At 44.7% G+C, this 22,111-nt stretch overlaps 1 protein-coding gene across 3 annotated transcripts in view; it reads right to left on the bottom strand.

The window, feature by feature from the left end:
* Positions 1–22,111, bottom strand: part of LOC126480964 (leucine-rich repeat-containing protein 59) — a 73,369-nt gene that overhangs the window by 49,956 nt on the left and 1,302 nt on the right. For 2 of the 3 annotated variants that reach the window (XM_050104392.1, XM_050104393.1), the window contains exon 2: positions 3,950–4,127. In XM_050104392.1, the coding sequence (XP_049960349.1) occupies positions 3,950–4,045 (96 nt within the window). In that variant the 5' untranslated portion in view covers positions 4,046–4,127. Of the gene's footprint in view, positions 1–3,949; positions 4,128–21,880; positions 22,047–22,111 lie in introns of those variants that run through there. The other variant, XM_050104394.1, reaches the window with a different exon arrangement.

Raw genomic sequence — 22,111 nt, 5'->3', positions numbered from 1 at the left:
ACAAACACTACTTGTGAGAGAGATTGGATGATAGCTGCAGGGGAAATGTTTGTCCTTCCCAGGTTTTGGAACAGGAATGACGTTAGCTTCCCGACACCTTCTGGGGAAGGTACTGGTGACCCACAGTCAATTATAAAGTCAAAGATGGTAGCACAGGCTAGGGTATGAGAGATGCAGCCACATTTGGACATGTATACCACCCGATCCCGGAGCAGAAGAGCGAGAGGAGGAGAATGCGTGTCTGAGTTCCTGCTTAGAAAAAATGGCATTATAGCTTTCAGGATTTTGAGACAAAAAAGCAAGAGGTCGGTCTTCCACTTCCTGTTTCTTCAGGAGAGAGGCGGGTGGGTAACTTGAAGAGCTTGGAATCACAGCAACGTGTCGATCCAATGAGTTAGAGATGGTGACTGGGTCCACTAAGGTATCCTGCGTGACAGTTAGCCCAAATGTTGGGGAAAAACTGAATGTGCTGGACATCTGTCGGATTTGACTCCAAACAACTAATGAGGGAGTGAAGGTATAAAAGGAACTGGTAAAGAAGTCCCAGTTTTCCTTCTTGCTATCACATATGATGCGATGGCATCACGCACGTAAAATACAGTTGTCCAACGTAGGATGATGGCGGAAAATGTGAAGAGCATGTCTCCGCTCGCGTATTGCGTCACGCCACATCTCGTTCCACCAAGGAACTGGGGGAGCACCAGGGCAAAGGGAAGGTACAAGGTATTGAACGTTCCACGGCTGTAAGAATATCTTCCGTAGCTTGAGTGATCCGATTGTCAATGCGAGGAAATTGATGGTCATCAAATGTTGCTAGAGAGGAGAAAAGTGTCCAATTGGCTCAGGAAAATTTCCAGTGTCTTGGGCGCACAGATGGCAGTTGTGGCTGTAATCGAAGGACACATGGAAAATGGTCACTCAAGTGTATATCAGCAAGAGCAAACCATTCAAAGCGCGAAGCTAACCGAACAGTACTGACTGAAAGGTGCAAATGAGAGTAGGTTGACGTGGAGGCATACAAAATTGTAGGTTCCCCAGAGTTGAGGCAAACAAGGTACACTTGATGGAAGAGGTTAATCAATAGAGAGCCTCTTGGGCAAGGACGTGGAGGTCCCCGAAGCAGGTGGTGGGCGTTTAGGTCCCCAACCAACAAATAGAGGAGCGAGAGCTGACCACGGAGACGAAGGAGATCGGCTGTTGCCATTGGTGTGGACGATGGAACGTATATGGTACAAAGAGAGAAAGTGAATCCGGAAAGGGAAAGATGTACAGCGACAGCTTGGAAGGAACTGTGTAAGTGGAGTGGGTGATAATGGATAGTATCAAGGAGAAGAATCATAAGTCCCCATGTGCCGGAGTGCCAGCAACAGAGGGGAGATAAAACCAGACTGATTGGAAATGAGGGAAGACAAAGCGATCACAGGGATGTAGCTATGTTTCCTGAAGACAGAAGATGACCGGGGAGTAGAATCATAAGAGGACCGACAGTTCATCCCGATTGGAGCAAATTCTGCAGATATTCTAATGGATAATGACTTAAGGTGGACAAAAAAAGGAAAAATCTCACCACAGTTGCCGTCAACTCAGCGACCGCTGAAAGCCGGTGGCCAGCGCCAAGGAATGGCATTCAGCCAAAGGCAGAAAATCCTGATCCAACAGTTGTTCGGGGGTAGCTCCTACCACCAGTGGTGTGTTCGGGGGCAGCTCCTGCCACCAGTGGCGTGTCTCGATGACGCAGAAGACAGCCGAGGGGGGTTACCACTGGATGGCGCTGTAGAAGAGGCATGCTGTGGCGTTGAAGGAGAGGAACTGTGTTTTTTTTAAGAGCCTTCTTGGAAGCAGGATGTTGAGATGCAGGAGTTGAGGATTGTGAGGTCCGGGTACGTAAGAAATCTTCACGAGTAGGCTCTTTTGTGGAAATCCGGGTGTCCGATTTTGGGGCCCGTGATTTCGCAGGAGCCGATGAAGGTTGAGCCTTAGAGAGAGCGGGTGATAGTGCGGAGGCTGAACTGGTGATCTAACGACCATGGTGTTAAGGGTGAGATAGCTAGTCCGTGTGAATACCTCCTTAGTAGGTCGAGGAGAGGTGAGGACAGTGCTATATTTACCTGCTGGGAAAACAGTGGGCTTTCTACTGGCGAATAACTTACGAACAGCAAAGGATTTCCTGAATAATTCCTTCATCTTTAAAAATAGAGCAATCTCTAGAGGAAGCAGCATGGTCACTCCTACAGTTGATGCAACAGGGGGATGGGGGTGAACTATCACCCTCACAGGCGTGCCACAGGTAACGCATTTGGCCATACTGGAACGTGACTGGCTGGTATGATTAAACCTCTGACACTGATAGCAACACGTAGAGTTGTGGATGTAAGGCGAACTGAAATTATCTCATATCCGACTTTAATGTTCTATGGAAGTTGAACTTTGTCAAACATCAAGGAGAGAATGCATGTCGGTACCAATTCCTTTTCAATCCTTTTCATTATGCGATGTACGGCCATTACTCCCTGATCAGACAGGTAATTTGAATGTCCTCATTTGATACTCCGTCGAGTGATCTTGTATAAAATACGCGATGAGTTTAAAGTATGGTGCGCTACAAGAAGGTGTGTAGCAGTGTAGTTCAAAGCCATTTCTGTGCATGGAGGGCAATGTCTTTCTAATAACAAGATACCATTCCGTAACCGAGAACAAGACTTTACAGAACCTGCAATTGCGTTGATGCCTTTCTGAATAATGAAAGGGTTTACTGTTGAGAAGTCTTGACCTTCGTCAGACCAAGGAACAACTAGGAAATTTGTCACTGATGGAAGAATTTTCTGTGGCTGAGAGTCGTCTAGCTTTCTCTGGTGGGCAGAAGTTGTAGAAGCAGAAGAAACCATTGCGCAAGTATCTCCCATGATTACCGGCGTCTCCGATGGTGCACTCCTTCCTAGTGGGTGCCACCTCTGAGGGCACTCCTACCTTAGGTGACTGTCCACACCTCAGATCACAACTCTCAAGAAACGGACGAAGGAACCAATCGGCATGTTTGGAAGGTACCAGCTCGGGTAATCACCTCTCCCTGGGCCTGGCCTTTACCAGGGGGTACGTACGTGTCTTACTTGACTACCCAAAATGGGGAATTACGTGTTACGCCGTCACGAGTTACACGTGGGAACACACGGGTCGGCCTTCAGACACACACACACACACACACACACACACACACACACACACACACACAGAGGAAAGAAAGAAAAAAGGGAGGAACAAAGGAAGGGAAAGAAAAGAAGAATTCTCAAACACCGCAGCGAAGAAGGTAAAGAGAAAAATCACGAAAAGAGAAGGACAAAGTAAGGACAGATAATTTAAACTGTAGAGATAAAAGAATAGAAACCACTTCATTCATTCACAAGTGCCCGTCTCTGGATGTAGGCACAAAAACATACTCCCAAAGGGAGACAGAAGGGGAAGGGGGGAGGGAAGGATCGGGGATGGGGAGGAATGTGGAAAAGGAAGGTATGCAGCCCAGGAGGAAAAACAGCTGCACAAGCTCGGGATACTGCGCACGCCACGCACGTATCCACAAAACAGTTGTGGACCCTCTGGCGGGGAGGGGTAGCATCAGCTGCTTCCCGCAATGTTGGCACCATCACCACTAACAATGTTTACAGTAATACTTTGCATCTAGGGCCAGCCTGACTTTGACTGTGCTTGGAGACAAATGAATAACTTTCAACTAGTGCCGATTTTTTCCACTTCTGGGAGCACCATTGAAATCATCTAGTAGGCATGAGAGGCTACAAATCATGTAAGTTTTATTGTTTCATTTAAAAATGAGTGACCTACTGCTGCAGCAGTAATATACTACGCAGGGCAAATACAAATAGCTATGAATGGATTTACAAATTAAAAATAAGCTATTAACAAGTCGTCAATGGTTATACAGACTGCCCTCACTTACTATTTCACGGACTGGTACTTCGTCTAAATCAGACATACTAAGGTCCAACTGGTCATCTTCCAACCGATCACGCAGATTTAGTTTTTTTCCAGGCATTTTATCAGTCTGAACAGTAATGAAATCCTCAGAAAGATTCTAGAATTTCCTGTCAGCAGAAACAGTCAGCAAAAGATGATATCTGCAAAGAAATGTTATTAATTGTATTATGTATATAAACTCAACTGTTCAAATATATTTAAAATATATTTTTAAAAAATAATCTAGCTGTGTTGTTATATGAGATAATATAACAACTAACACCAGTAGAAGGAAAAAAAAGTGCAACACACAGAGCTTTAGCTTTGTTAAGAATCCACTAGATAAAATCAGTAAGTGCACAGCTTTAAGTTAGGGTGCCAAATATTTGATAAAAAACCAAGCAATATTACTCATTAATCATTATATCCTTATCTCACAGCAGTCAATAATTAGGATAATGTTTCAGTTACTTTATATTCACATTCATCTACAAGAACTATAGCATGTAACAAAGCACCTTACACTGAACACTTTGAAGGACAAACTATTTCATTAACCACAAGACACATACTAAAATAAATTATATGTGAGCCGGCTGGAGTGGCCATGCGGTTCTGGGCGCTACAGTCTGGAACCGAGCGACCGCAAAGGTCGCAGGTTCGAATCCCGCCTCAGGCATGGATGTGTGTGATGTCCTTAGGTTAGTTAGGTTTAATTAGTTCTAAGTTCTAGGCGACTGATGACCTCAGAAGTTAAGTCGCATAGTGCTCAGAGCCATTTTTATTATATGTGAGTTAAAATATAGCGTCCCAAATTAAGAAAGTAACAACTAAAAGGTGGCTTTGAGTACCATAGTTCTCGTCCTGTAAAAATAGTCAGCAATGTTTAGCACAAGCTGTGAGCTAACTGTAAGGTGAAGAAAGCAGCTCCATGTACATGTCCCTGCTACTACTTACATTAAAAATCTAGATGTTAAACTGCACGCACCACAAATGTAACAGAAGACTAAGGCCAGTCATTTAGAAATGTTGCTGTTGACGGCACTCGGTGTCACATTATTACTCTCACAGCCAATAGCAAAGCTGCCCTGTGCACTGATGAAGAATTGATCTGTCATCGTGTCAACAGTTATTCTTCTTTGAATTTAGGAATGTGATTGCAACAAGATGCCTGACTGTAAAAAGAAGCCTATTCTACAATACGAAACTGTTCCTTTACATTTCACGGCACAAACCATCCTAATGTTCATACGTTGAAGTGCAGACAGGCACAATGCAAAGACTCTTAAACAATGAGCTTTCAGCCAAAGCCTTTTACAGAAAAGAAACACACACACACACACACACACACACACACAGAAGCAAGCAAGCACATGTCATGCATACATGACACTATTTCTGGCCACTACAGCCAGAATGCAACTGTTGCATCGAACAAAAGCAAAAAGCTGGAGTGGGGTGAGAAAGGGGGACGGATTACTGGGTGCAGGCAAGGGGAGAGAAGAGCGCTGCCAGGAGGAGTGTGCAGAAACTAGATGGCAGCAGGACGAGGCTGCCATGTGCAGTGTCAGGAGGCTGTGGGGGAGTGGGGTTGGGGGGGGGGGGAGGGGGGGGGGGCAGTGAGGGGGAGGGGCGGTGAAGGGAGGGAGAATGATTGGGAAAGGTGAGAAGAGAATGAGGGGGAAAGACCAATAGACACAGTGGCAGAGAGTGGCACACAATGAGAATGAATGGATGTGAATCGGGAAGAGGTGACAGGACAGAGGGGGTGGCAACTCTCTGGTGGAGTCTGTGGGGACAGTAGGTTGAGACTGGGATAATTTCGAGAGCGAACAATGTGTTGTAAGGATAACTCCAACCTGTGCAGTTCAGACAAGTTGCTGGTGAAGGGGAGGATCCAGGCGCCCCGGGTAGTGAAACAAGTGAAATCAAGCATGTTACGTTCAGCTGCATGTGGTACCATCTCATGATGGCTGCTTTCGCAGGTGGCATGGCTTCTTATGGAGTTAGGTAAGCCTGTGATGGGACTGGAATAGGAAGTGCTGGGTGGGTGGATTGGGCGGGTCTTGCACCTAGGTCTCCACAGGGTATGATGCCTGTGGCAAGGAGTTGAGATTGTGAGTGGCATAGGGATGGATTAGGATGTTGTGAAGGTTGGGTGGGCAATGAACACCACTTTAGAAAGGATGGGAAAGATCTTGGGTAGGATGTCTCCATTTCAGCGATGGTGATAGATAAAGCCCTAACGAGAAGTGGTTCAGATTTTCCAGTCCAGAATGGTATTGGATGACTACACGCCGTTGCCAGGCTGTATGGAAGAACTTTTTAGTGTGTAAGATATGGTAGCTGTCAAAATAGAAGTACTCTCCACAATCCCCACCCTTTTACTTCCTGGATTCCTACTTGTCACTGTTGAAGCCACTTCCCTATACAGCAACATTCCTCATGCCTAACATCTTGCCATTCCATAACATTATCTTCCCAAGTGTCCTTCAGGCTCAAAACCCTCTACCTCATTCCTCATACACCTTACCAATTTTATCCTAACTCATAACTACTTCTCTTCTGAAAGGAAAGTATACACACAAATTTACATCACAGCTGTGGGCACCTGCATGACACCCTCCTATGCCAACCTGTTTATGGGCTATTTAAGGAAACATTCCTCGCCTCCCGAAACCTCAAACCCTGGTCTAGGTCAAGTTCACTGATGATATCTTGCATGATCTGGATTCAGTGCCAAGACATACTATCCTATCCTCATTCCTTCACAACCTCAATACCTTCTCTCCCATCTCCATCACCTGGTTCTCATGAACCCAGCATGCCACCACCGTCCTGGATGTTGACCACCTCTTCTCTAATGCATTTCGATAGCTGCCATCATTTCTACACCAAAGAATCCCTCTCATACAGCCTGCCCACCTGGGAATAGCATACCTGCAGTGTCAAGAACTACCTTGTCCATTATGCCGAAGGCCTCACAAAGGTCTTACATTCAGGCACTATCCCCCAGACCTAGTCCACAAACAGACTTCCTGTGGCATATCCCCACACAGCCCCAATCCTCCCACCACTGCCAAGAAGTAGTTATAATGGAGTGCCCCTATGTCACCCAATAAAAGCCTGGACTGGAACTAATGAACCACATCCTTCCTCAGGACTTTGTTTATCTATCATCATACCCTGAAACAAGAGACATCCTACCCGAGCCTCCTAAAGGCCTCCACAACATCCTAGTTCATCCCTACACCTCTGAGAATAACAAACCAAGCCACAGGAATCATATCCCTATACAAAACCCATGTGCAATACCTGCCTAGTCCACCCATCCAGTACTTCCTATTCCAGTCCTGTCACAGGCTTATCCTACCCCATCAGAATCCAAGCCACCTGTGAAAGCAGCCCTATCATATACCAGCTCTGCTGCAGTCAATGCACAGTTTTTTATATTTATGTGTCTACCAACTAGCTGTCCATCAGGAAGAATAGCCACCACCAAACTGCAGCCACGAGCAAAGTGGACCATCCTGTGGTACAACATGCAGCTGAACATAACATGCTTGATTTCAGTGGCTGCTTCACAACTTGAGCTATAAGGATCCTCCCATCCACCACCAGATTTTTCTGAACTGAGCAGATGGGAGTTGTCTGTACAACACAATCCCTGCTCACGAAATTTCCCCGCCCTCATCCTTCCACCATCTCTGAGAATTCATCTCCTCCCTATATACATAACTTCACCCTCATTATGTGTACATCTGTGCCAATGCACACACCAGTCTTTCCTCCTATTCTGTTCTTCTTCTTTACCATTCCCCACCCCCACCCTCTCTCACTGCCTCCTAATGCTGCACCGGGAAGCCTTGTCCTCCCACCATATAGTCCGTGCACACTACGTAGACAGCACTTTTCTCTCCTCCCACCCTTACACTGCTATCCATGCCCCTTCCTCACTCCACTCCAGATTACTATTTTCATTTAATGCGACAGTTGTATTATGGCCACAGCAGCCAGTGACAGTTATCATGTGCGAATTAGGTGTGCTTGCTTGTGTGTTTGATTTTTCTGTTTCAGTAATTTCTGCGTAATTGCTATTTTTCCTTGTCAATATCTTAAATCTTGATTATGTACCTTGAAATCCAGTTGCTCATCCAAAAAATAATTATTCTCAATGCTGAGTTTTCACCATTTATATTGTGGAAATAACATACTGTTCATTGAATGACATGGACTGAGTGACTGACTGAAATCTATAATTTCCATCTCAGTCAATTTTTATTTTATTACATACCTAATCACGCAAAAGAACTTGTGATAGTTGAAAGACAGGAAAAAATACACTGCCAGAAAAAAAAAAAAAAAAAAAAAAAAAAAAAAAAAAAATTAGCACAGCCTTTTAGAGGTTTCCGATCCACTCAAGATTTATTGCTGCAACAAATGCATATGGAGTGTATTAGATGATTGCATTTGCAGATCAATAGCACAACTGGTTCCGAGGTACTAGGTATTGGCCCATGCTGAAATACCACACTAGCATGTGGTGTAACCTCCAAGGACAGCAATGCAGGTGCTGACTGACATCCAGTTGATTGTAAAGATGGTGAATCCTGTCCTAGGATATGTTATGCTATGTCTGCTCGATGTGTTCACATAGTTCTGTGAGTTGTTGGTTGACAAGTCACGAGTCATTTCTCATCCCATCGTAACCCACACATGCTCATTTGGAGACAAATCCAGAGATCGTGCTGATCAGGGAAATAACTGCACGTATTGAAAAGCATGATGAGTTTCACAGGCAATTTATAGATGAGCATAATCCTGTTGGAACAACACATCATCTCCCTGTTGCAATAACGGCAAGAGACAGGTCTAACAATGTTGTGCATGTACCAAGAGCGGGTTAGCATCCTCTGAAGAAACACCAAAGGTGAATGAGAGTTGTAGCTTATCGCACCGCAGCCCATAAGGCCTGGGGTGACTTGCGACAATGCACTCAATGAGGCAGCACTCACCAGGTCTGTGTCTTATGTGCAAACAATCATCACTTGCACACAGGCAGAATCTGCTTTCATCGCTGAAGACCACAGCGCACCATTCCAGCTTCCAAGTGATCCTCCGACAGCACCAGCCGAGCCATGCATTTTGATGCTGTGGTGGGACTGGAAGACGGACTAGGGGTGTGTGTGTGCGCCTGTAGTCTCACTGCTAATAACCAGTTCGCAGGAATTCATGTTGACATATCTGGGCTCACACACCCTCTCATGTGCGCTGTGGTAGTTGTTACGATTTTCCACTATTGCCCTTACAATGATCCTGGCATCTGTGCTGCATGGAGTCCAGAACCTTGTCTATAGGGGTGAGAATGTTCAAGTGGCCACTGATACCAGCAATATTACACAACTGATGCAGCACATACAAATTGCAAGGCAACTCTCCAAAAGGACCCTCCCACCACCACTTAGAAGGCCACAATTTGACCCCTTTCAAACTTGCTCAGTTCGCTGTAGGAAGCACGAGTGCGTCTCTGTGGCATGGTTGCCTGATTGCTTCACCCATTTGCACCATGCTTTCTTCTGAAAGTGAGCATTCCCTATTAAAGGGTAGACACAGTTGGCACCCTGGAAGCTATGTCACCATGGTCCCTGTTGGCAGACAACACCTACTATCCCCCAGATGGTATACAGGGTGGTACATTGATACTGACTGGGTAAAATAACTCACGAAATAAGCGCCAAACGAAAAAACTACAAAGAACTAAACTCGTCTAGTTTAAAGGGGGAAACCAGATGGCACTATGGTTGGCCCGCTAGATGGCGCTGCCACAGATCAAACGGAAATCAACTGCGTTTTTTTTAAATATGAACCCCAATTTATTACATATTCGTGTAGTACATAAAGAAATACGAATGTTTAAATTGGACCACTTTTTTTGTTTTGTGATGGATGGTGCTGTAATAGTCACAAACGTATAAGTACGTGGTATCACGTAACATTCCACCAGTGCAGAGGGTATTTGCTTCGCGATACATTACCCGTGTTAAAATGGACCGTTTACCAATTGCGGAAAAGGTCGATATCATGTTGATGTGAGGCTACTGTGATCAAAATGCCCAACAGGCGTGTGCTATGTATGCTGCTCAGTATCCTGGATGACATCAACCAAGTGTCCGGACTGTTCGCCGGATAGTTATGTTATTTAAGAAAACGCCAACCACGACTTGCAAAAAAATGATGATGCCCACGTAGGTGTTTTAGCTGCTGTCGCGGCTAATCTGCACATCAGTAGCAGAAAAATTGCGCGAGAATCGGGAATTTCAAAAACGTCGGCATTGAGGATGCTACATCAACATCGATAGCTCCCGTACCGTATTTCTATGCACCAGGAATTGCACGGTGAAGACTTTGAACGTCATGTACAGTTCTGCCACTAGGCACAAGAGAAATTACGAGACAATGACAGATTTTTTGCACGCGTTCTATTTAGCGTCGAAGCGGCATTCACCAACAGCGGTAACGTAAATCGGCATAATATGCACTACTGGGCAACGGAAAATCCACGATGGCTGTGACAAGTGGAACATCAGCGACCTTGACGGGTTAATGTATGGTGCAGCATTATGGGAGGAAGGATAATTGGACCCCATTTTATCGATGGCAATCTAAGTGGTGCAATGCATGCTGATTTCCTCTGTAATGTTCTACCGATGTTACTACAGGATGTTTCACTGCATGACAGAATGGCGTTGTACTTCCAATATGATGGATGTCCGGCACATAGCTCGCGTGCGGTTGAAGTGGTACTGAATAGCATATTTCATGACAGGTGGATTGACGTTTAAGCACCATACCATGGCCCGCACGTTCACCGGATCTGACGTCCCCAGATTTCTTTCTGAGGGGAAAGTTGAAGGATATTTGCTATTGTGATCCGCCGACAACGCCTGACAATGTGCGAACATTACAGAAGGCGAACTACTCGCTGTTGAGAGGAATGTTGTTACATGTATTGCCAAATGCATTGAGGCTGACGGACATCATTTGAGCATTTATTGCATTAATGTGGTATTTACGGGTAATCACGCTGTAACAGCATGCGTTCTCAGATATAATAAGTTCACAAAGGTGCATGTTCACATTGGAACAACCGAAATAAAATGTTCAAACATTCCTACGTTCTGTATTTTAATTTAAAAAACCTACCTGTTACCAACCGTTCGTCTAAAATTGTGAGCCATATGTTTGTGACTATTACAGCGCCACCTATCACAAAGCGAAAAAAGTGGTCCAACTAAAACATTCATATTTCTTTACGTACTACACGAATATGTAATAAAAATGAGGGTTCCTATTTAAAAAAATGCAGTTGATATCTGTTTGACCTATGGCAGCGCCATCTAGCGGGCCAACCATAGCACCATCTGGTTTCCCCCTCCAAGCTAGACAAGTTTCGTTCTTTGTAGTTTTTTCGTTTGATGCGTATTTCGTGAGATATTTGGCCCGGTCATGATCAATGGACCACCCTGTATATCATCGAATAAAAATCGACTTTGTCTTTCCATGTGTACTTGTTATTATCTGAAATGAACATAGCACAGAAACTGGTATGAACCACCACCGTAATGGAATGCTGCAAAATTCCAGAACAAATCATTAACCACATGTTGGACGAAGATTCCAAAGATCCCAAGATTAAAGACAACAGGCAATATCACGCAACATGTCAATAAGTAGCCATGAAAGCCTCAATAATTTTGTCTTCCAAATGGTCATTTGAAGTGATGTTCTGCTGGTGATGACACAGAGTGGAAGTCATCTACATACAAGACAAACAATATGTTCGCTCTCACAATAGCAGCAGTTCTGCTTATGGCAACTGCAAACAGGCTAGCCCTCACGACAAAATCTTCACTACAGATCGTACCAACTCTAACTCAGAAATGCTGGTGGGATAAAAATTTTTAATGACAGTTAGTAGGTAGCCTCAGTAGCCTCACCTATGTAATGTAGCTAAGATGTGCTGTTGGTGTCATATACCTCCTGTATGTACATGGCGACTGTGACCACGTGCCGAAGTTAGACTGCCTCCTTGTCAGCATATTCAGGTGGTTGGTTGTGGATCTGGCTTTTGAAATCAGCAGTGAAAGCAAATTTATTGTTTCCAGGCACAAGCAGAGACTGCAACTTACCATCTGTTCCAGGAGTTTGCATAGCATCACTGTTAAAGTTCTTGGTTTGTAGCTGCCTAAAGTGTGGGAGTTTTATCAGGTTTCAATAATGGTAAAATGATACTTTCTGTCCACTGGATGGGAAAAACTTGTTCCCACAAAAGTTTCGTCTAACATCAGTATACTTCGTTGGCTGTAATTACTAGGGTGCCATCTGAATCTTGGGAGGTGTTTTTACATTATTCTAGTACACTGTTGAATTTCCAGTTTGTAAAAGCAACATTACATGTGTCTGTATGTCAGATGTTGAAAGGTATGCAAGTAAAAATTTGATGTTATGTTCAGGGTGGGTTGGTTGGTTGGTTGCAGTAAAAGAGAGGGAAAGGGACCAAACTATGAGCTCATCAGTCCCTTGTTCTGAATAAAACAATGCCACAAGTGTGAGAATAAAACAAATGAGACTGGCAACTCAAAACGGAATGAAAGGAAAAATCACAAGAATGATGAAGGGCAACAAATGTGGGGGTGGAGGACACAGAGGGACAAAGGACACGTGCTAAAACTTAGATTAAATGATAAAACCCACCCTCACAAATAAAATGTAGATCTAAATCAGCTGATGAGGCGTTGTCAGACAAAATTAGCGGCAACGAGTTCGGTAACCTAAGATTTCATCGCTGGGCAGTCAAAGTGGGACAGTCTCCTTAATTAACAGGGTACTGTTTATGCCATTCCATCTCCCAAAGCCGCAAAACACTATGGCGTAAGTCAGAACGCAGGTCAGGTTCAGAGATGCCCATCTCCAGAAGAGGTTTCCGTGTAGCCTGTTTGGCAAGCCTGTCAGCAAGTTCATTGCCTGGGATGCCAATGTGTCCTGGGGTCCACACAAACACTACAGAATGACGGAACCGGTCCAGGGCACAGATGGACACCTGGATGGAAGCTCCCAAAGGATTGTGAGGGTAGCACTGGTCGATAGCTTGTAAGCTGCTCAGTACACAGAAGAAACGATTTCCCGGGGCATGAATGGATATACTGAAGTGCATGAGAGATTGCCACCAGCTCTGCAGTGAATACACTGCAGCCATTGGGCAAGGAATGTTGTTCAAAATGGTCTTTGTGGATGTAGGCAAAGCCAACATGACCATCAGCCATCGAGCCGTCGGTGAAAACCACTTCAGAGCTCCGGAAAACATCAAGAATCGAGAGAAAGCGACAGTGGAGAGTGGCAGGAGTAACTGAGCTGCTGCTTAGGGTCATGCGAAAGGTCCAGACGAATCTGCGGCCTAGGTGTACACTATGGAAGTGTGTGCGGATGGACCTGGATGGGAGGTGGTAAAGAGAAGGTCTCCAGTGCAGACAGAGGGGATTGCACGTGAACCACATTTGTTAGCCCTGACCTGGGCCACTGATGCGAGAGATGAACTGTCGCAGTTGGAAAAAGGCAACAGTAGTTCAGGTGCTGAGGAGAACTATGAATGGTATGACTCCAACAGAAGTGCACAACACGTGACTTAGTGGCTGCATACTGGGAGCTGTTGGCGACAGCCCACAACTGTGTCTTGTGCATGGCTCCCTGTATGTGCCACTCAGCAGCACCAGTGCTGGTGGAGCAGTACGAAATGCAGAAGTCGTCTGCATACGTAGAGAGTGAGACGGACAGCCCTACAGCTGCTGCTAGACCATTAATGGCCACTAAAAATAGTGATACACTCAATACAGATCCGTGCAGGACCCCATTCTCCTGGATATGGGGGGGAGGGGGGAGGGATGGGAATGGGAAGCACCAACTTGGACACAGAAAGTACGGAGCAACAGGAAATTCTGTATCAAAATCTGGAGCAGGCCTCTGAGACCCCACCCGTATAATGTGGAAAGGACACGATGTCACCAGGTCATGTCATATGCTTTGCATGGATCAGAAAAGACGGCAACGAGGTGTTGGCACCTGGAAAAGGCTGTTCGGATGGCAGACTCGAGGGACAGTGGTAGAGCGCCCCTGGCAGAAGCCACCCTGACATGGAGCCAGTAGGCCACGTGACTCCCAACCGTCGGCACACCATATGTTCCGTCGGCACACCATATGTTCCAGCAGCTTATAAACAACGTTGGTGAGGCTCATGGGCCAATAGCTATCCACATCAAGTGGGTTTTTGCCAGGTTTGAGCACCAGAACAATGGTGCTCTCCCACCATTGAGATGGAAAGACGTCATCGCACCGAATCTGGTTGAAGATGACGAGGAGATGGCACTTGTAGTCAGACGAGAGATGTTTAATCATCTGACTGTGGATCTGATCCGGCCCAGGAGCTGTGTCAGGGCAATGTACAAATGCGCTGAGGAGCTCCCACTCCATAAATGGGACGTTATAGAGTTCACTGTGGCGGGTAGTGAACGAGAGGAATTTCCTTTCCTTCTCCCGTCTGTGGGCGTGAAAGTCTTGGGGGTATTTCTCCAACGCAGAGGCTAGAGCATAATGCTCAGCACAGTGCTCGGCAATCGTGTTTGCATCGGTACATAGCACGCCATTGATGGAAATGCCAGGGACACCAGTTGGGGTCTGATACCCAAAAAGACGTCTGAACTTCATCCCGACTTGGGAAGGTGACGTATGGCACCCAATGGTCGACACGTACCTCTCCCAACACTCCCGTTTCCGTTGTTTTATAAGCTGGCTTACACGGGCACGGAGCCGCTTAAAGGCTACCAGATGCTCTAGGAAAGGTGTCGCTTATGCTGCTGTAGAGCTCGCCATCGCTCTGTAATTGCCTCAGCGACTTCCGCAACCACCAAGGAACTGTCTTTCGCCGGGGGCACCCTAAAGAGCAAGGGATCGTGCTTTCTGCTGCAGAAACGATTGTGGTAGTCACCTGCTCAACCATCACATTGATGTTACCATGAGGGGCAGAGTCAACAGTGACATCAGAGGTGAAAGTTTTCCAGTCTGCCTTGTTTAAAGCCCATCTGGGCAGGCCTCCATGGGCCTGACACCGGGGCAGTGACAGGAAGATGGGGAAGTGGTCACTACCACACAGGTCATCATGTGATCTCCAGTGGATAGATGGGAGAAATCCTTGGCTGCAAATTGATAAATCTATGGCCGAGTAACTACCTCGGGCAACACTGAAATGTGTGGCGGCCCCAGTATTTAAGAAGTAGAGGTCGAACTGAGACAGTAAAGTTTCGACACCTTTGCCTTGGCCAGTAAACACAGCGTCACCCCACAAGGGGTTATGTGCGTTAACATCTCTGAAAAGTAGGAAAGGTTTAGGGGGCTGATCAGTCAGTGCAGCTAATACATTCAGGGGTACTGCACCACCTGGAGGAAGATATACACTGCACACAATTATTTCCTGCATCGTTCGTATTCTAACAGCCACAGCTTCAAGAGGGGTTTGAAGGGGCACAGGTTCCCTACAGACTGAGTTTAGCACATAAACACAAAATCCACCTGACACTCGATTACAGTCGCTACGGTTCCTGTGATATCCCTTATAGCCGCGGACGGCAGGGGTCCGCACTGCCAAAACCAGGTTTACTGGAGGGCAATGGAGAAGTCAGGTGTAAAGCTTAACAGCTGCCGTAGCTCAACCAGATGGTGGAATAAACTGCCGCAATTCCACTGGAGGATGACATTGTGAGACTGGAAAGGGACGGAACATTCAATGAGGCAGTTTTACACCTCAGAGTCACCTGCTGCCACCGACGTTTTGCCTGAGCAGTCTATATCTGTTGTGTCTGAGGGTCCAGGAAGATCCTCAGGGGACGCCATAATCTTCACCCCGTCCTCAGACGCAGAACTTTTATGTAGCAGTGGTGTGGGTGCCACCACAAGTTCCTTGTTCTTAGGGGGTCTTCTTTTTCAATTTCTCGCGCTGTTCCACTAGCAGAAACCTGGGAAGGGAGTGATCCAAGGAACCCCTTCCTAGCAAGAGGAACTGAAGAAGCCTCACGCTTCTCTGGCTCAGAAGTGAGGACTGAAATCCCTGATGGTTGGGGAGGGAGGGGGGGGGGGGGGGTGTTGCTCCCAAAGTAGGTGGTGCAGGAGCAACAGAGAGGGAAGAGGCCCCCACCATCAAGGTGGCAGGTTAGTCTCCCAGTTCTGAGAGGCAAAAGGAATTTGAGGAACTGATGGGTGCGAGAACTGTTCTTGTAACAGTGGCGTATGAGGGTGTAGGCACTCAAATTTCCTCTTAGCCTCAGTGTAGATCAGTCGGTCCAGGGTCTTATATTCTATGGTTTTCCTCTCTTACTGTAAAATCCTGCAGTCTGGCGAGCAAGGTGGATGATGCTCTCCACAGCTGACACAGATGGGAGGTGGGGCGCATGGAGTATTGGGATGCAATGGTTGTCCACAATCTCGACAGGTGTGACTGGAAGAACAGTGGGAAGACATATGGCCAATTTTCCAGCACTTAAAGCACCACACCAGGGGAGGGATATATGGCTTGACGTCACAGCGGTAGACCATCACCTTGACCTTCTCGGGCAATGTGTCACCCTCGAAGGCCAAGATGAAGGCACCGGTGGCAACCTGGTTATCCCTGATGGACGCGCCACATGAAATGAACACCTCGTTGCTCTAAATTGGTGCACAGCTCGTCGTCAGACTGCAGAAGAAGGTCCCTGTGGAATATAATATCCTGGACCATATTTAAGCTCTTATGAGGTGTGACGGTAAGAGAACAGAAACATCCCCCAACTTGCCACAAGCAAGTAATGCCTGTGACTGGGCAGAGGATGCTGTTTTTATCAAAACTGACACAGAGCGCATTTTGGACAAGCCCTCCACCTTCTCAAACTCGTCCTCCAAATTCTCCACAAAAAACTGAGGCTTCATGGATGTGAAAGCATCCCATCAACTCTTGTACATACGAGGTACCGGGGCGAATAAGCTTCACTGTCATCCTTAGCCTGGCGTTCCTCCCATGGTGTGGCCAGGGAGGGGAACTACTTGGGGTCATATTTCTTAGCATTAAAGTTAGACTTTGCTCACTTAGAGAATGCTGGCGGTGGACCACCAGCAAGAAATGACATAGTACGCTGCATGGCATGTCACCCACCCTGATGCCACCCACTCCGACCAGGGGCCCTCCCCGCGGGCACCACCCAACCGCAGCAAAGGCCACCTGGCAGGATGGCCATTGCCAGGAGTCCCAATGCCCCAGGGAGACGGGCATCTACTCCTTGGCACAAGTGGGGAGTTAACGGTGCAGGCATCAGTAGAGTGATCCCTGTGTTGTCAGGGTGCTACAACCAACAGGGTACATGGCAGCCCCACCACAACGGACTGGCTACTGTGCTGGATACAAGGTACAAAGAAGTCCATGGTCATCGTCGGCACAGAAAGTGACACTGCATAGTGCATGGTGGAAATTGCACCCAGGAAGGTGTCCTTGCCCAAGAGATGGAGAATGGGCGGGACTGCAATACGACGACGAGAAAGTGGGTTAAAGATCTCAATGCACAATGGACACAATGCATCATGTAAGGCACCCTTCCCCAACTGGTTTGCTCTTCAGGAAAATTTTGAAAAATGGAGGTCAAACCCTACAGGGGACCATCACATAAAGGCCACAACGTGAGAGATTCCTTTTAGTCGCCTCTTACAACAGGCAGGAATACCTCGGGCCTATTCTTACCCTTGGACCCGCATGGGAGACAGGCTGGGTCAAAAGTGTTTGTGGCTGATATTTCAGCTTAATGTATAATCAGTAATGTGGCTAAGTAAAAAGAATAGGTATGAAGTAATTGTCAAAGACTTCAGTTATTCCAGCTAGGAATGCATATCTGTTGACATATCAAACTTTTGCCCACACCTGGGCATCTGTTGTAAGTGCATTTGTGGAAGCAATTTTATTCCCAACAATACCTCTCCATTATTTGTTTAAACAACATGACTTTGCTCATAGTCATTTATATAAAAGTAGATTATTAGCACAGGAATATCACTGTGAGGCCCTTCACTGCTTCCTGACGGCCTGCACTATTTCTTGATATCGTCATGGTACGGACTTGCATCAAGATTTTCTGGAAGAGCAGGAAATCACATTACATGCTGTGTAGGCAGTCTCATGTGTTGTTTCTTGCAGTAACCTGTCCCTGACCTTTCCTTGGGAAGTGTGTGTGTCATATGCCTCAGAGGAGTATGCTTCCCAATTGGCTTTTCATATGGAGCATCTTGGTAGATCGTCATGGGTCCCGAATGCGCTACCAATAAAATAACTGATAACAATCTATGTTTCATAAACAAGTGTGGAATTGTCATTACATCCTAGATGCAGGACTAGGACTTCAGATCATTAAGCTGATTGTAGAAAAGGTACTTTGGGTGTTATAAAGTGTACTGGGGTCCCTGTACTCATTAGACAAAGATTAAAATCCACAAGGAACTCTGACTAGTTGACCTCTACTATTTGTTCATTATCTAGCTCACAGATAATTGACACAATTGAAATCGCCCAATGGGATGAAGGGGAGGGGTGACTTATATAATAGTTCTTTCATTTCCTGATAGGATATCTCTTGACCTAGGAGGAGGAATAGGTTGAAAAAATTCATTAACAGTGTGGACAACTGAACGCTAATGGGTACAGCTTTGAGTGTTGTATATGGTATCACTTGTTTGCTAAATGTGGACAATTGTACCACTGTGCAAATGCCTTGCTTGGGTTTGACTGTTCCTAAAAATGTAGGAGTTTCTGACTGGGCAGGTGACCTCCCAGCAACTACGAGTCCCGCAGTGCAACACATACTGTGGTGGAGAGGGACATCAACTGCTTGAACTGAGTCAGGTGTCGGCGATAATCATAAAATTCTGTTGTTCACACATTAAAATTGGAGGTGCTGGGCAGTAGAACTTAAAGGCTGCTTGTCACTGGTCCTTTCCAGCTTCCTCTATGGTGTAATATACATTTCAGTATGTAGTTATGCTGCAGCGGAAGAATCAGGATCAAGCAGTACCATCAAAGAGCTTTTTATTTAAATATTTTCTTGTTCCTTTTTTAGAAGATTTTAATGTTGTTGGGGTTTCTCCATGTTCTACATCAGGGTAAGAGGATGCTCTGACCATTCTACAGTCTGATGCTCTTACTGTTTTGTCCCACTGATCATTATTTGCCTGTGGGTCAGTTAAAATACAGGAGCATGTCCTTGGGGAAGGGGGCGGGAAAGGGAGGGGGGGGGGGCAGCAAACCTCCCCTCCAGGGATGCAAGAAAAGGATGGAGTGCCTCTGGCTGTATCAGCAGGAAGGTATCCACTGACACTATACGGGTGGCATTCAAGGGAAGGTGTAACTTCGCACTTTAACTGTTTACTAATTTAGGAAGTTGATAATAACCTTGAACAGAGGAGGTCCTAGCAAAATTTGTGGCCACATCCACTGCACGGAGTCATTCATAATTTTTTTTCACGTTTTGAAGTATCGTACTTCATTGAATGTCTTATATCAGTGACATCTTTTCATTTCTTTAACTGGCGGATCTTGCCACCACAGAGGGCAATCGTCCTAGCAGCTTAAGCTCAGTGTAGATTGTTCAAAAGAGTGATCTTTTAGTGGTGTTCCATCACAGTTTCACAGATGGCTACTGAAATATGATAGGATGATATGCAACCAAAGCGGATGTATAGGATACAGTTTATGGGTGCAGGGAAAGTAAGGTTTAATGTCACATTCATATACCACGACTTACTTTTTTCAGTAACACATGTGCTCCGAGTGTCATTATGAAGCCACCTGTCACCTTTGTTTTCCTTTGACCCTTTCTGCATGCCTCATACAAAATTAATGCCAAAAACATCCACATTCACTCTGATATCTTTCTCAGATTGGAGTTTTACATCTCTGTGAAAGATAATGCCCTGTTTCATATTAAAGCTTTTGCTTGGGGTATTAATGATTGGGATATTGCCTAGCTAGTTACAGGCTCAGAGTGCTTGAGATCATGTTTCAGCTACTGCTTTAATTAATAAGAGTTCATTTCATATTTTTTCAGGGTAGGGTGCTACGCTTAAATTGAAAGTGCAGAACAAAAAATATAAGTTTCATATTTGTGAAGGAACTACTATCTGTCCTAGTGCAAACTAAGTACTGGGTAAATTGTTTGATTCCTTCTTTCCCAGCCTTTCCCTTATGCCAAGGAGTGGCTGAGACATTATCAGTCTTGGCATTAACTTTTTTTCCTTCTTCCAAGCATTGGTACAGTCAGTTCTAAATTGCCATTGCAGTGCATACATGATGAACCACAATGGATTGGATACTGCTTTGGCTGTTTGGCAGGAGTAATTGTCAATTTACTTTACTAGTTTGTTATCATACATCAAGGATATAGTGCCTTCTAAGGATCTTTCTTCAAATGACTCACATTATTACTATCACAGTTTTAAAAAAAAACAGCCAGGTCAGCATAGACATAACACTGGCTAAATAAGAGTCCGAAAGACTGGAAATAAAGTTCAAGAAACTAACCTTGGTACCCCACATTTATAACACATGTACACATGAGAGAGTTGTGGGGACCCCTGCTGACTGTCTTTAAACATCTCAACATAATTTATTTCCGCACAACATGAAATATACATTAAATGCAATTATGGTTACTAGTAAGAGTTACATAGTGTGTCCCTACCACACCCCCACCCCACTTTTTTTCACAAGGCTGAAGGAAGTACAAGCTACTGGATTACAAAGCACCAACAGTAAAAATGAAATGGAAATAATGTATTTACACAGTCTGCTGAAAACCAAGCTGACGCATATTCGTTATGAAGCAGTTATTACATTGTGCAGACAAACAGCTTCTGTAAAATGTATATTAGAAACCTTATAGAAACAAAAGTAGTTTATACAAAAAAGCAATTAATTCATTTATGAAAATGGCCATTTCAATTGTTTCAAAAGCCTAAGCTTCTTGACCATTATGTCTACCAGCACATATAAAATGATATCATTTAGTCTACATCCATAAAAAAAACCCTCAGTGGAGATGCATATCCTGTTGACTGACAATACTTGAAAATAAACTTGAATTAAAAAGCCCACCTACTTGGTGTTGAACATGGCAGTTTTCCAAAACAGCTGAATACTAATGAACTACGTGAATGATATTTATAATCTTGACAACTGATAAAGCACATTGCATGAAAAGATGGTAATAGGGGATTTTATTAATATAAAATCTAAATAAAAAATTCTATGTGAAATTTGCCTATAATACCAGGAATGACAGATGTAGTTATTTAGCACAAGTTGCTGACAATAACAAGTATGTCAACAAAAAGTTTGAACAACACACACTCTCTGCAAGCCACCACACAGTGCAGATGGAAAGAACACATTGTTTCAGAAGAAAAATAAACAAATAAAAATAAAGTTAAAACAGAAACTGTAGTCATACAAGGGCCAAACTGAAACAGATAAAGTTATCAAACAATAATGAAAATATTCAGCTTATGACAAACCTAAATCTCTCTTGAATTGCCAAGAACGATAGACCTTAAGAGTAGCAGTAAAATATAAAGAAAGCTAGAAGGAAACAGATTTATTAGACGCACAGAAATACAGATCATGAAATTTTATTTTAGATTTGGAGATATGATATATGAGCAAAATAAGCAACAATTCCAGCATCTTAAAAAAAGGAAGGTCATACATAGAGAGGAAAAAAAAATAGAAAATCAATTTAGTAGTGGATTTTAAATGATAACTTATTTGAGCAAATTCATTATTTTTGTCACAAACACAGACCTTCAGTTGAAGTCAGTTAACATCTGTTTTTCATACTAGTTTATTCTCAGTGAGGCCAATGTGGTGTTTCACTATTGCTATCAAACAAGTACTTCCGTCTCTAGCTCACTTGCTACATGTATACGCAATATTTGGCAGCAGTTTGGTAACTTCAGAAATTTCAGTTCACTACTCAACAGGAAACCTATTCTGCTTTTGTAGAACAGAAACAATACACTGTCTATGAATAAC

The sequence above is a fragment of the Schistocerca serialis genome, chromosome 5 (assembly GCF_023864345.2).
Source record: "Schistocerca serialis cubense isolate TAMUIC-IGC-003099 chromosome 5, iqSchSeri2.2, whole genome shotgun sequence".
NCBI lineage: Eukaryota > Metazoa > Arthropoda > Insecta > Orthoptera > Acrididae > Schistocerca > Schistocerca serialis.
Note: the sequence above shows the minus strand (reverse complement) of the source record. Positions and strands in the feature narration are given on the sequence as shown.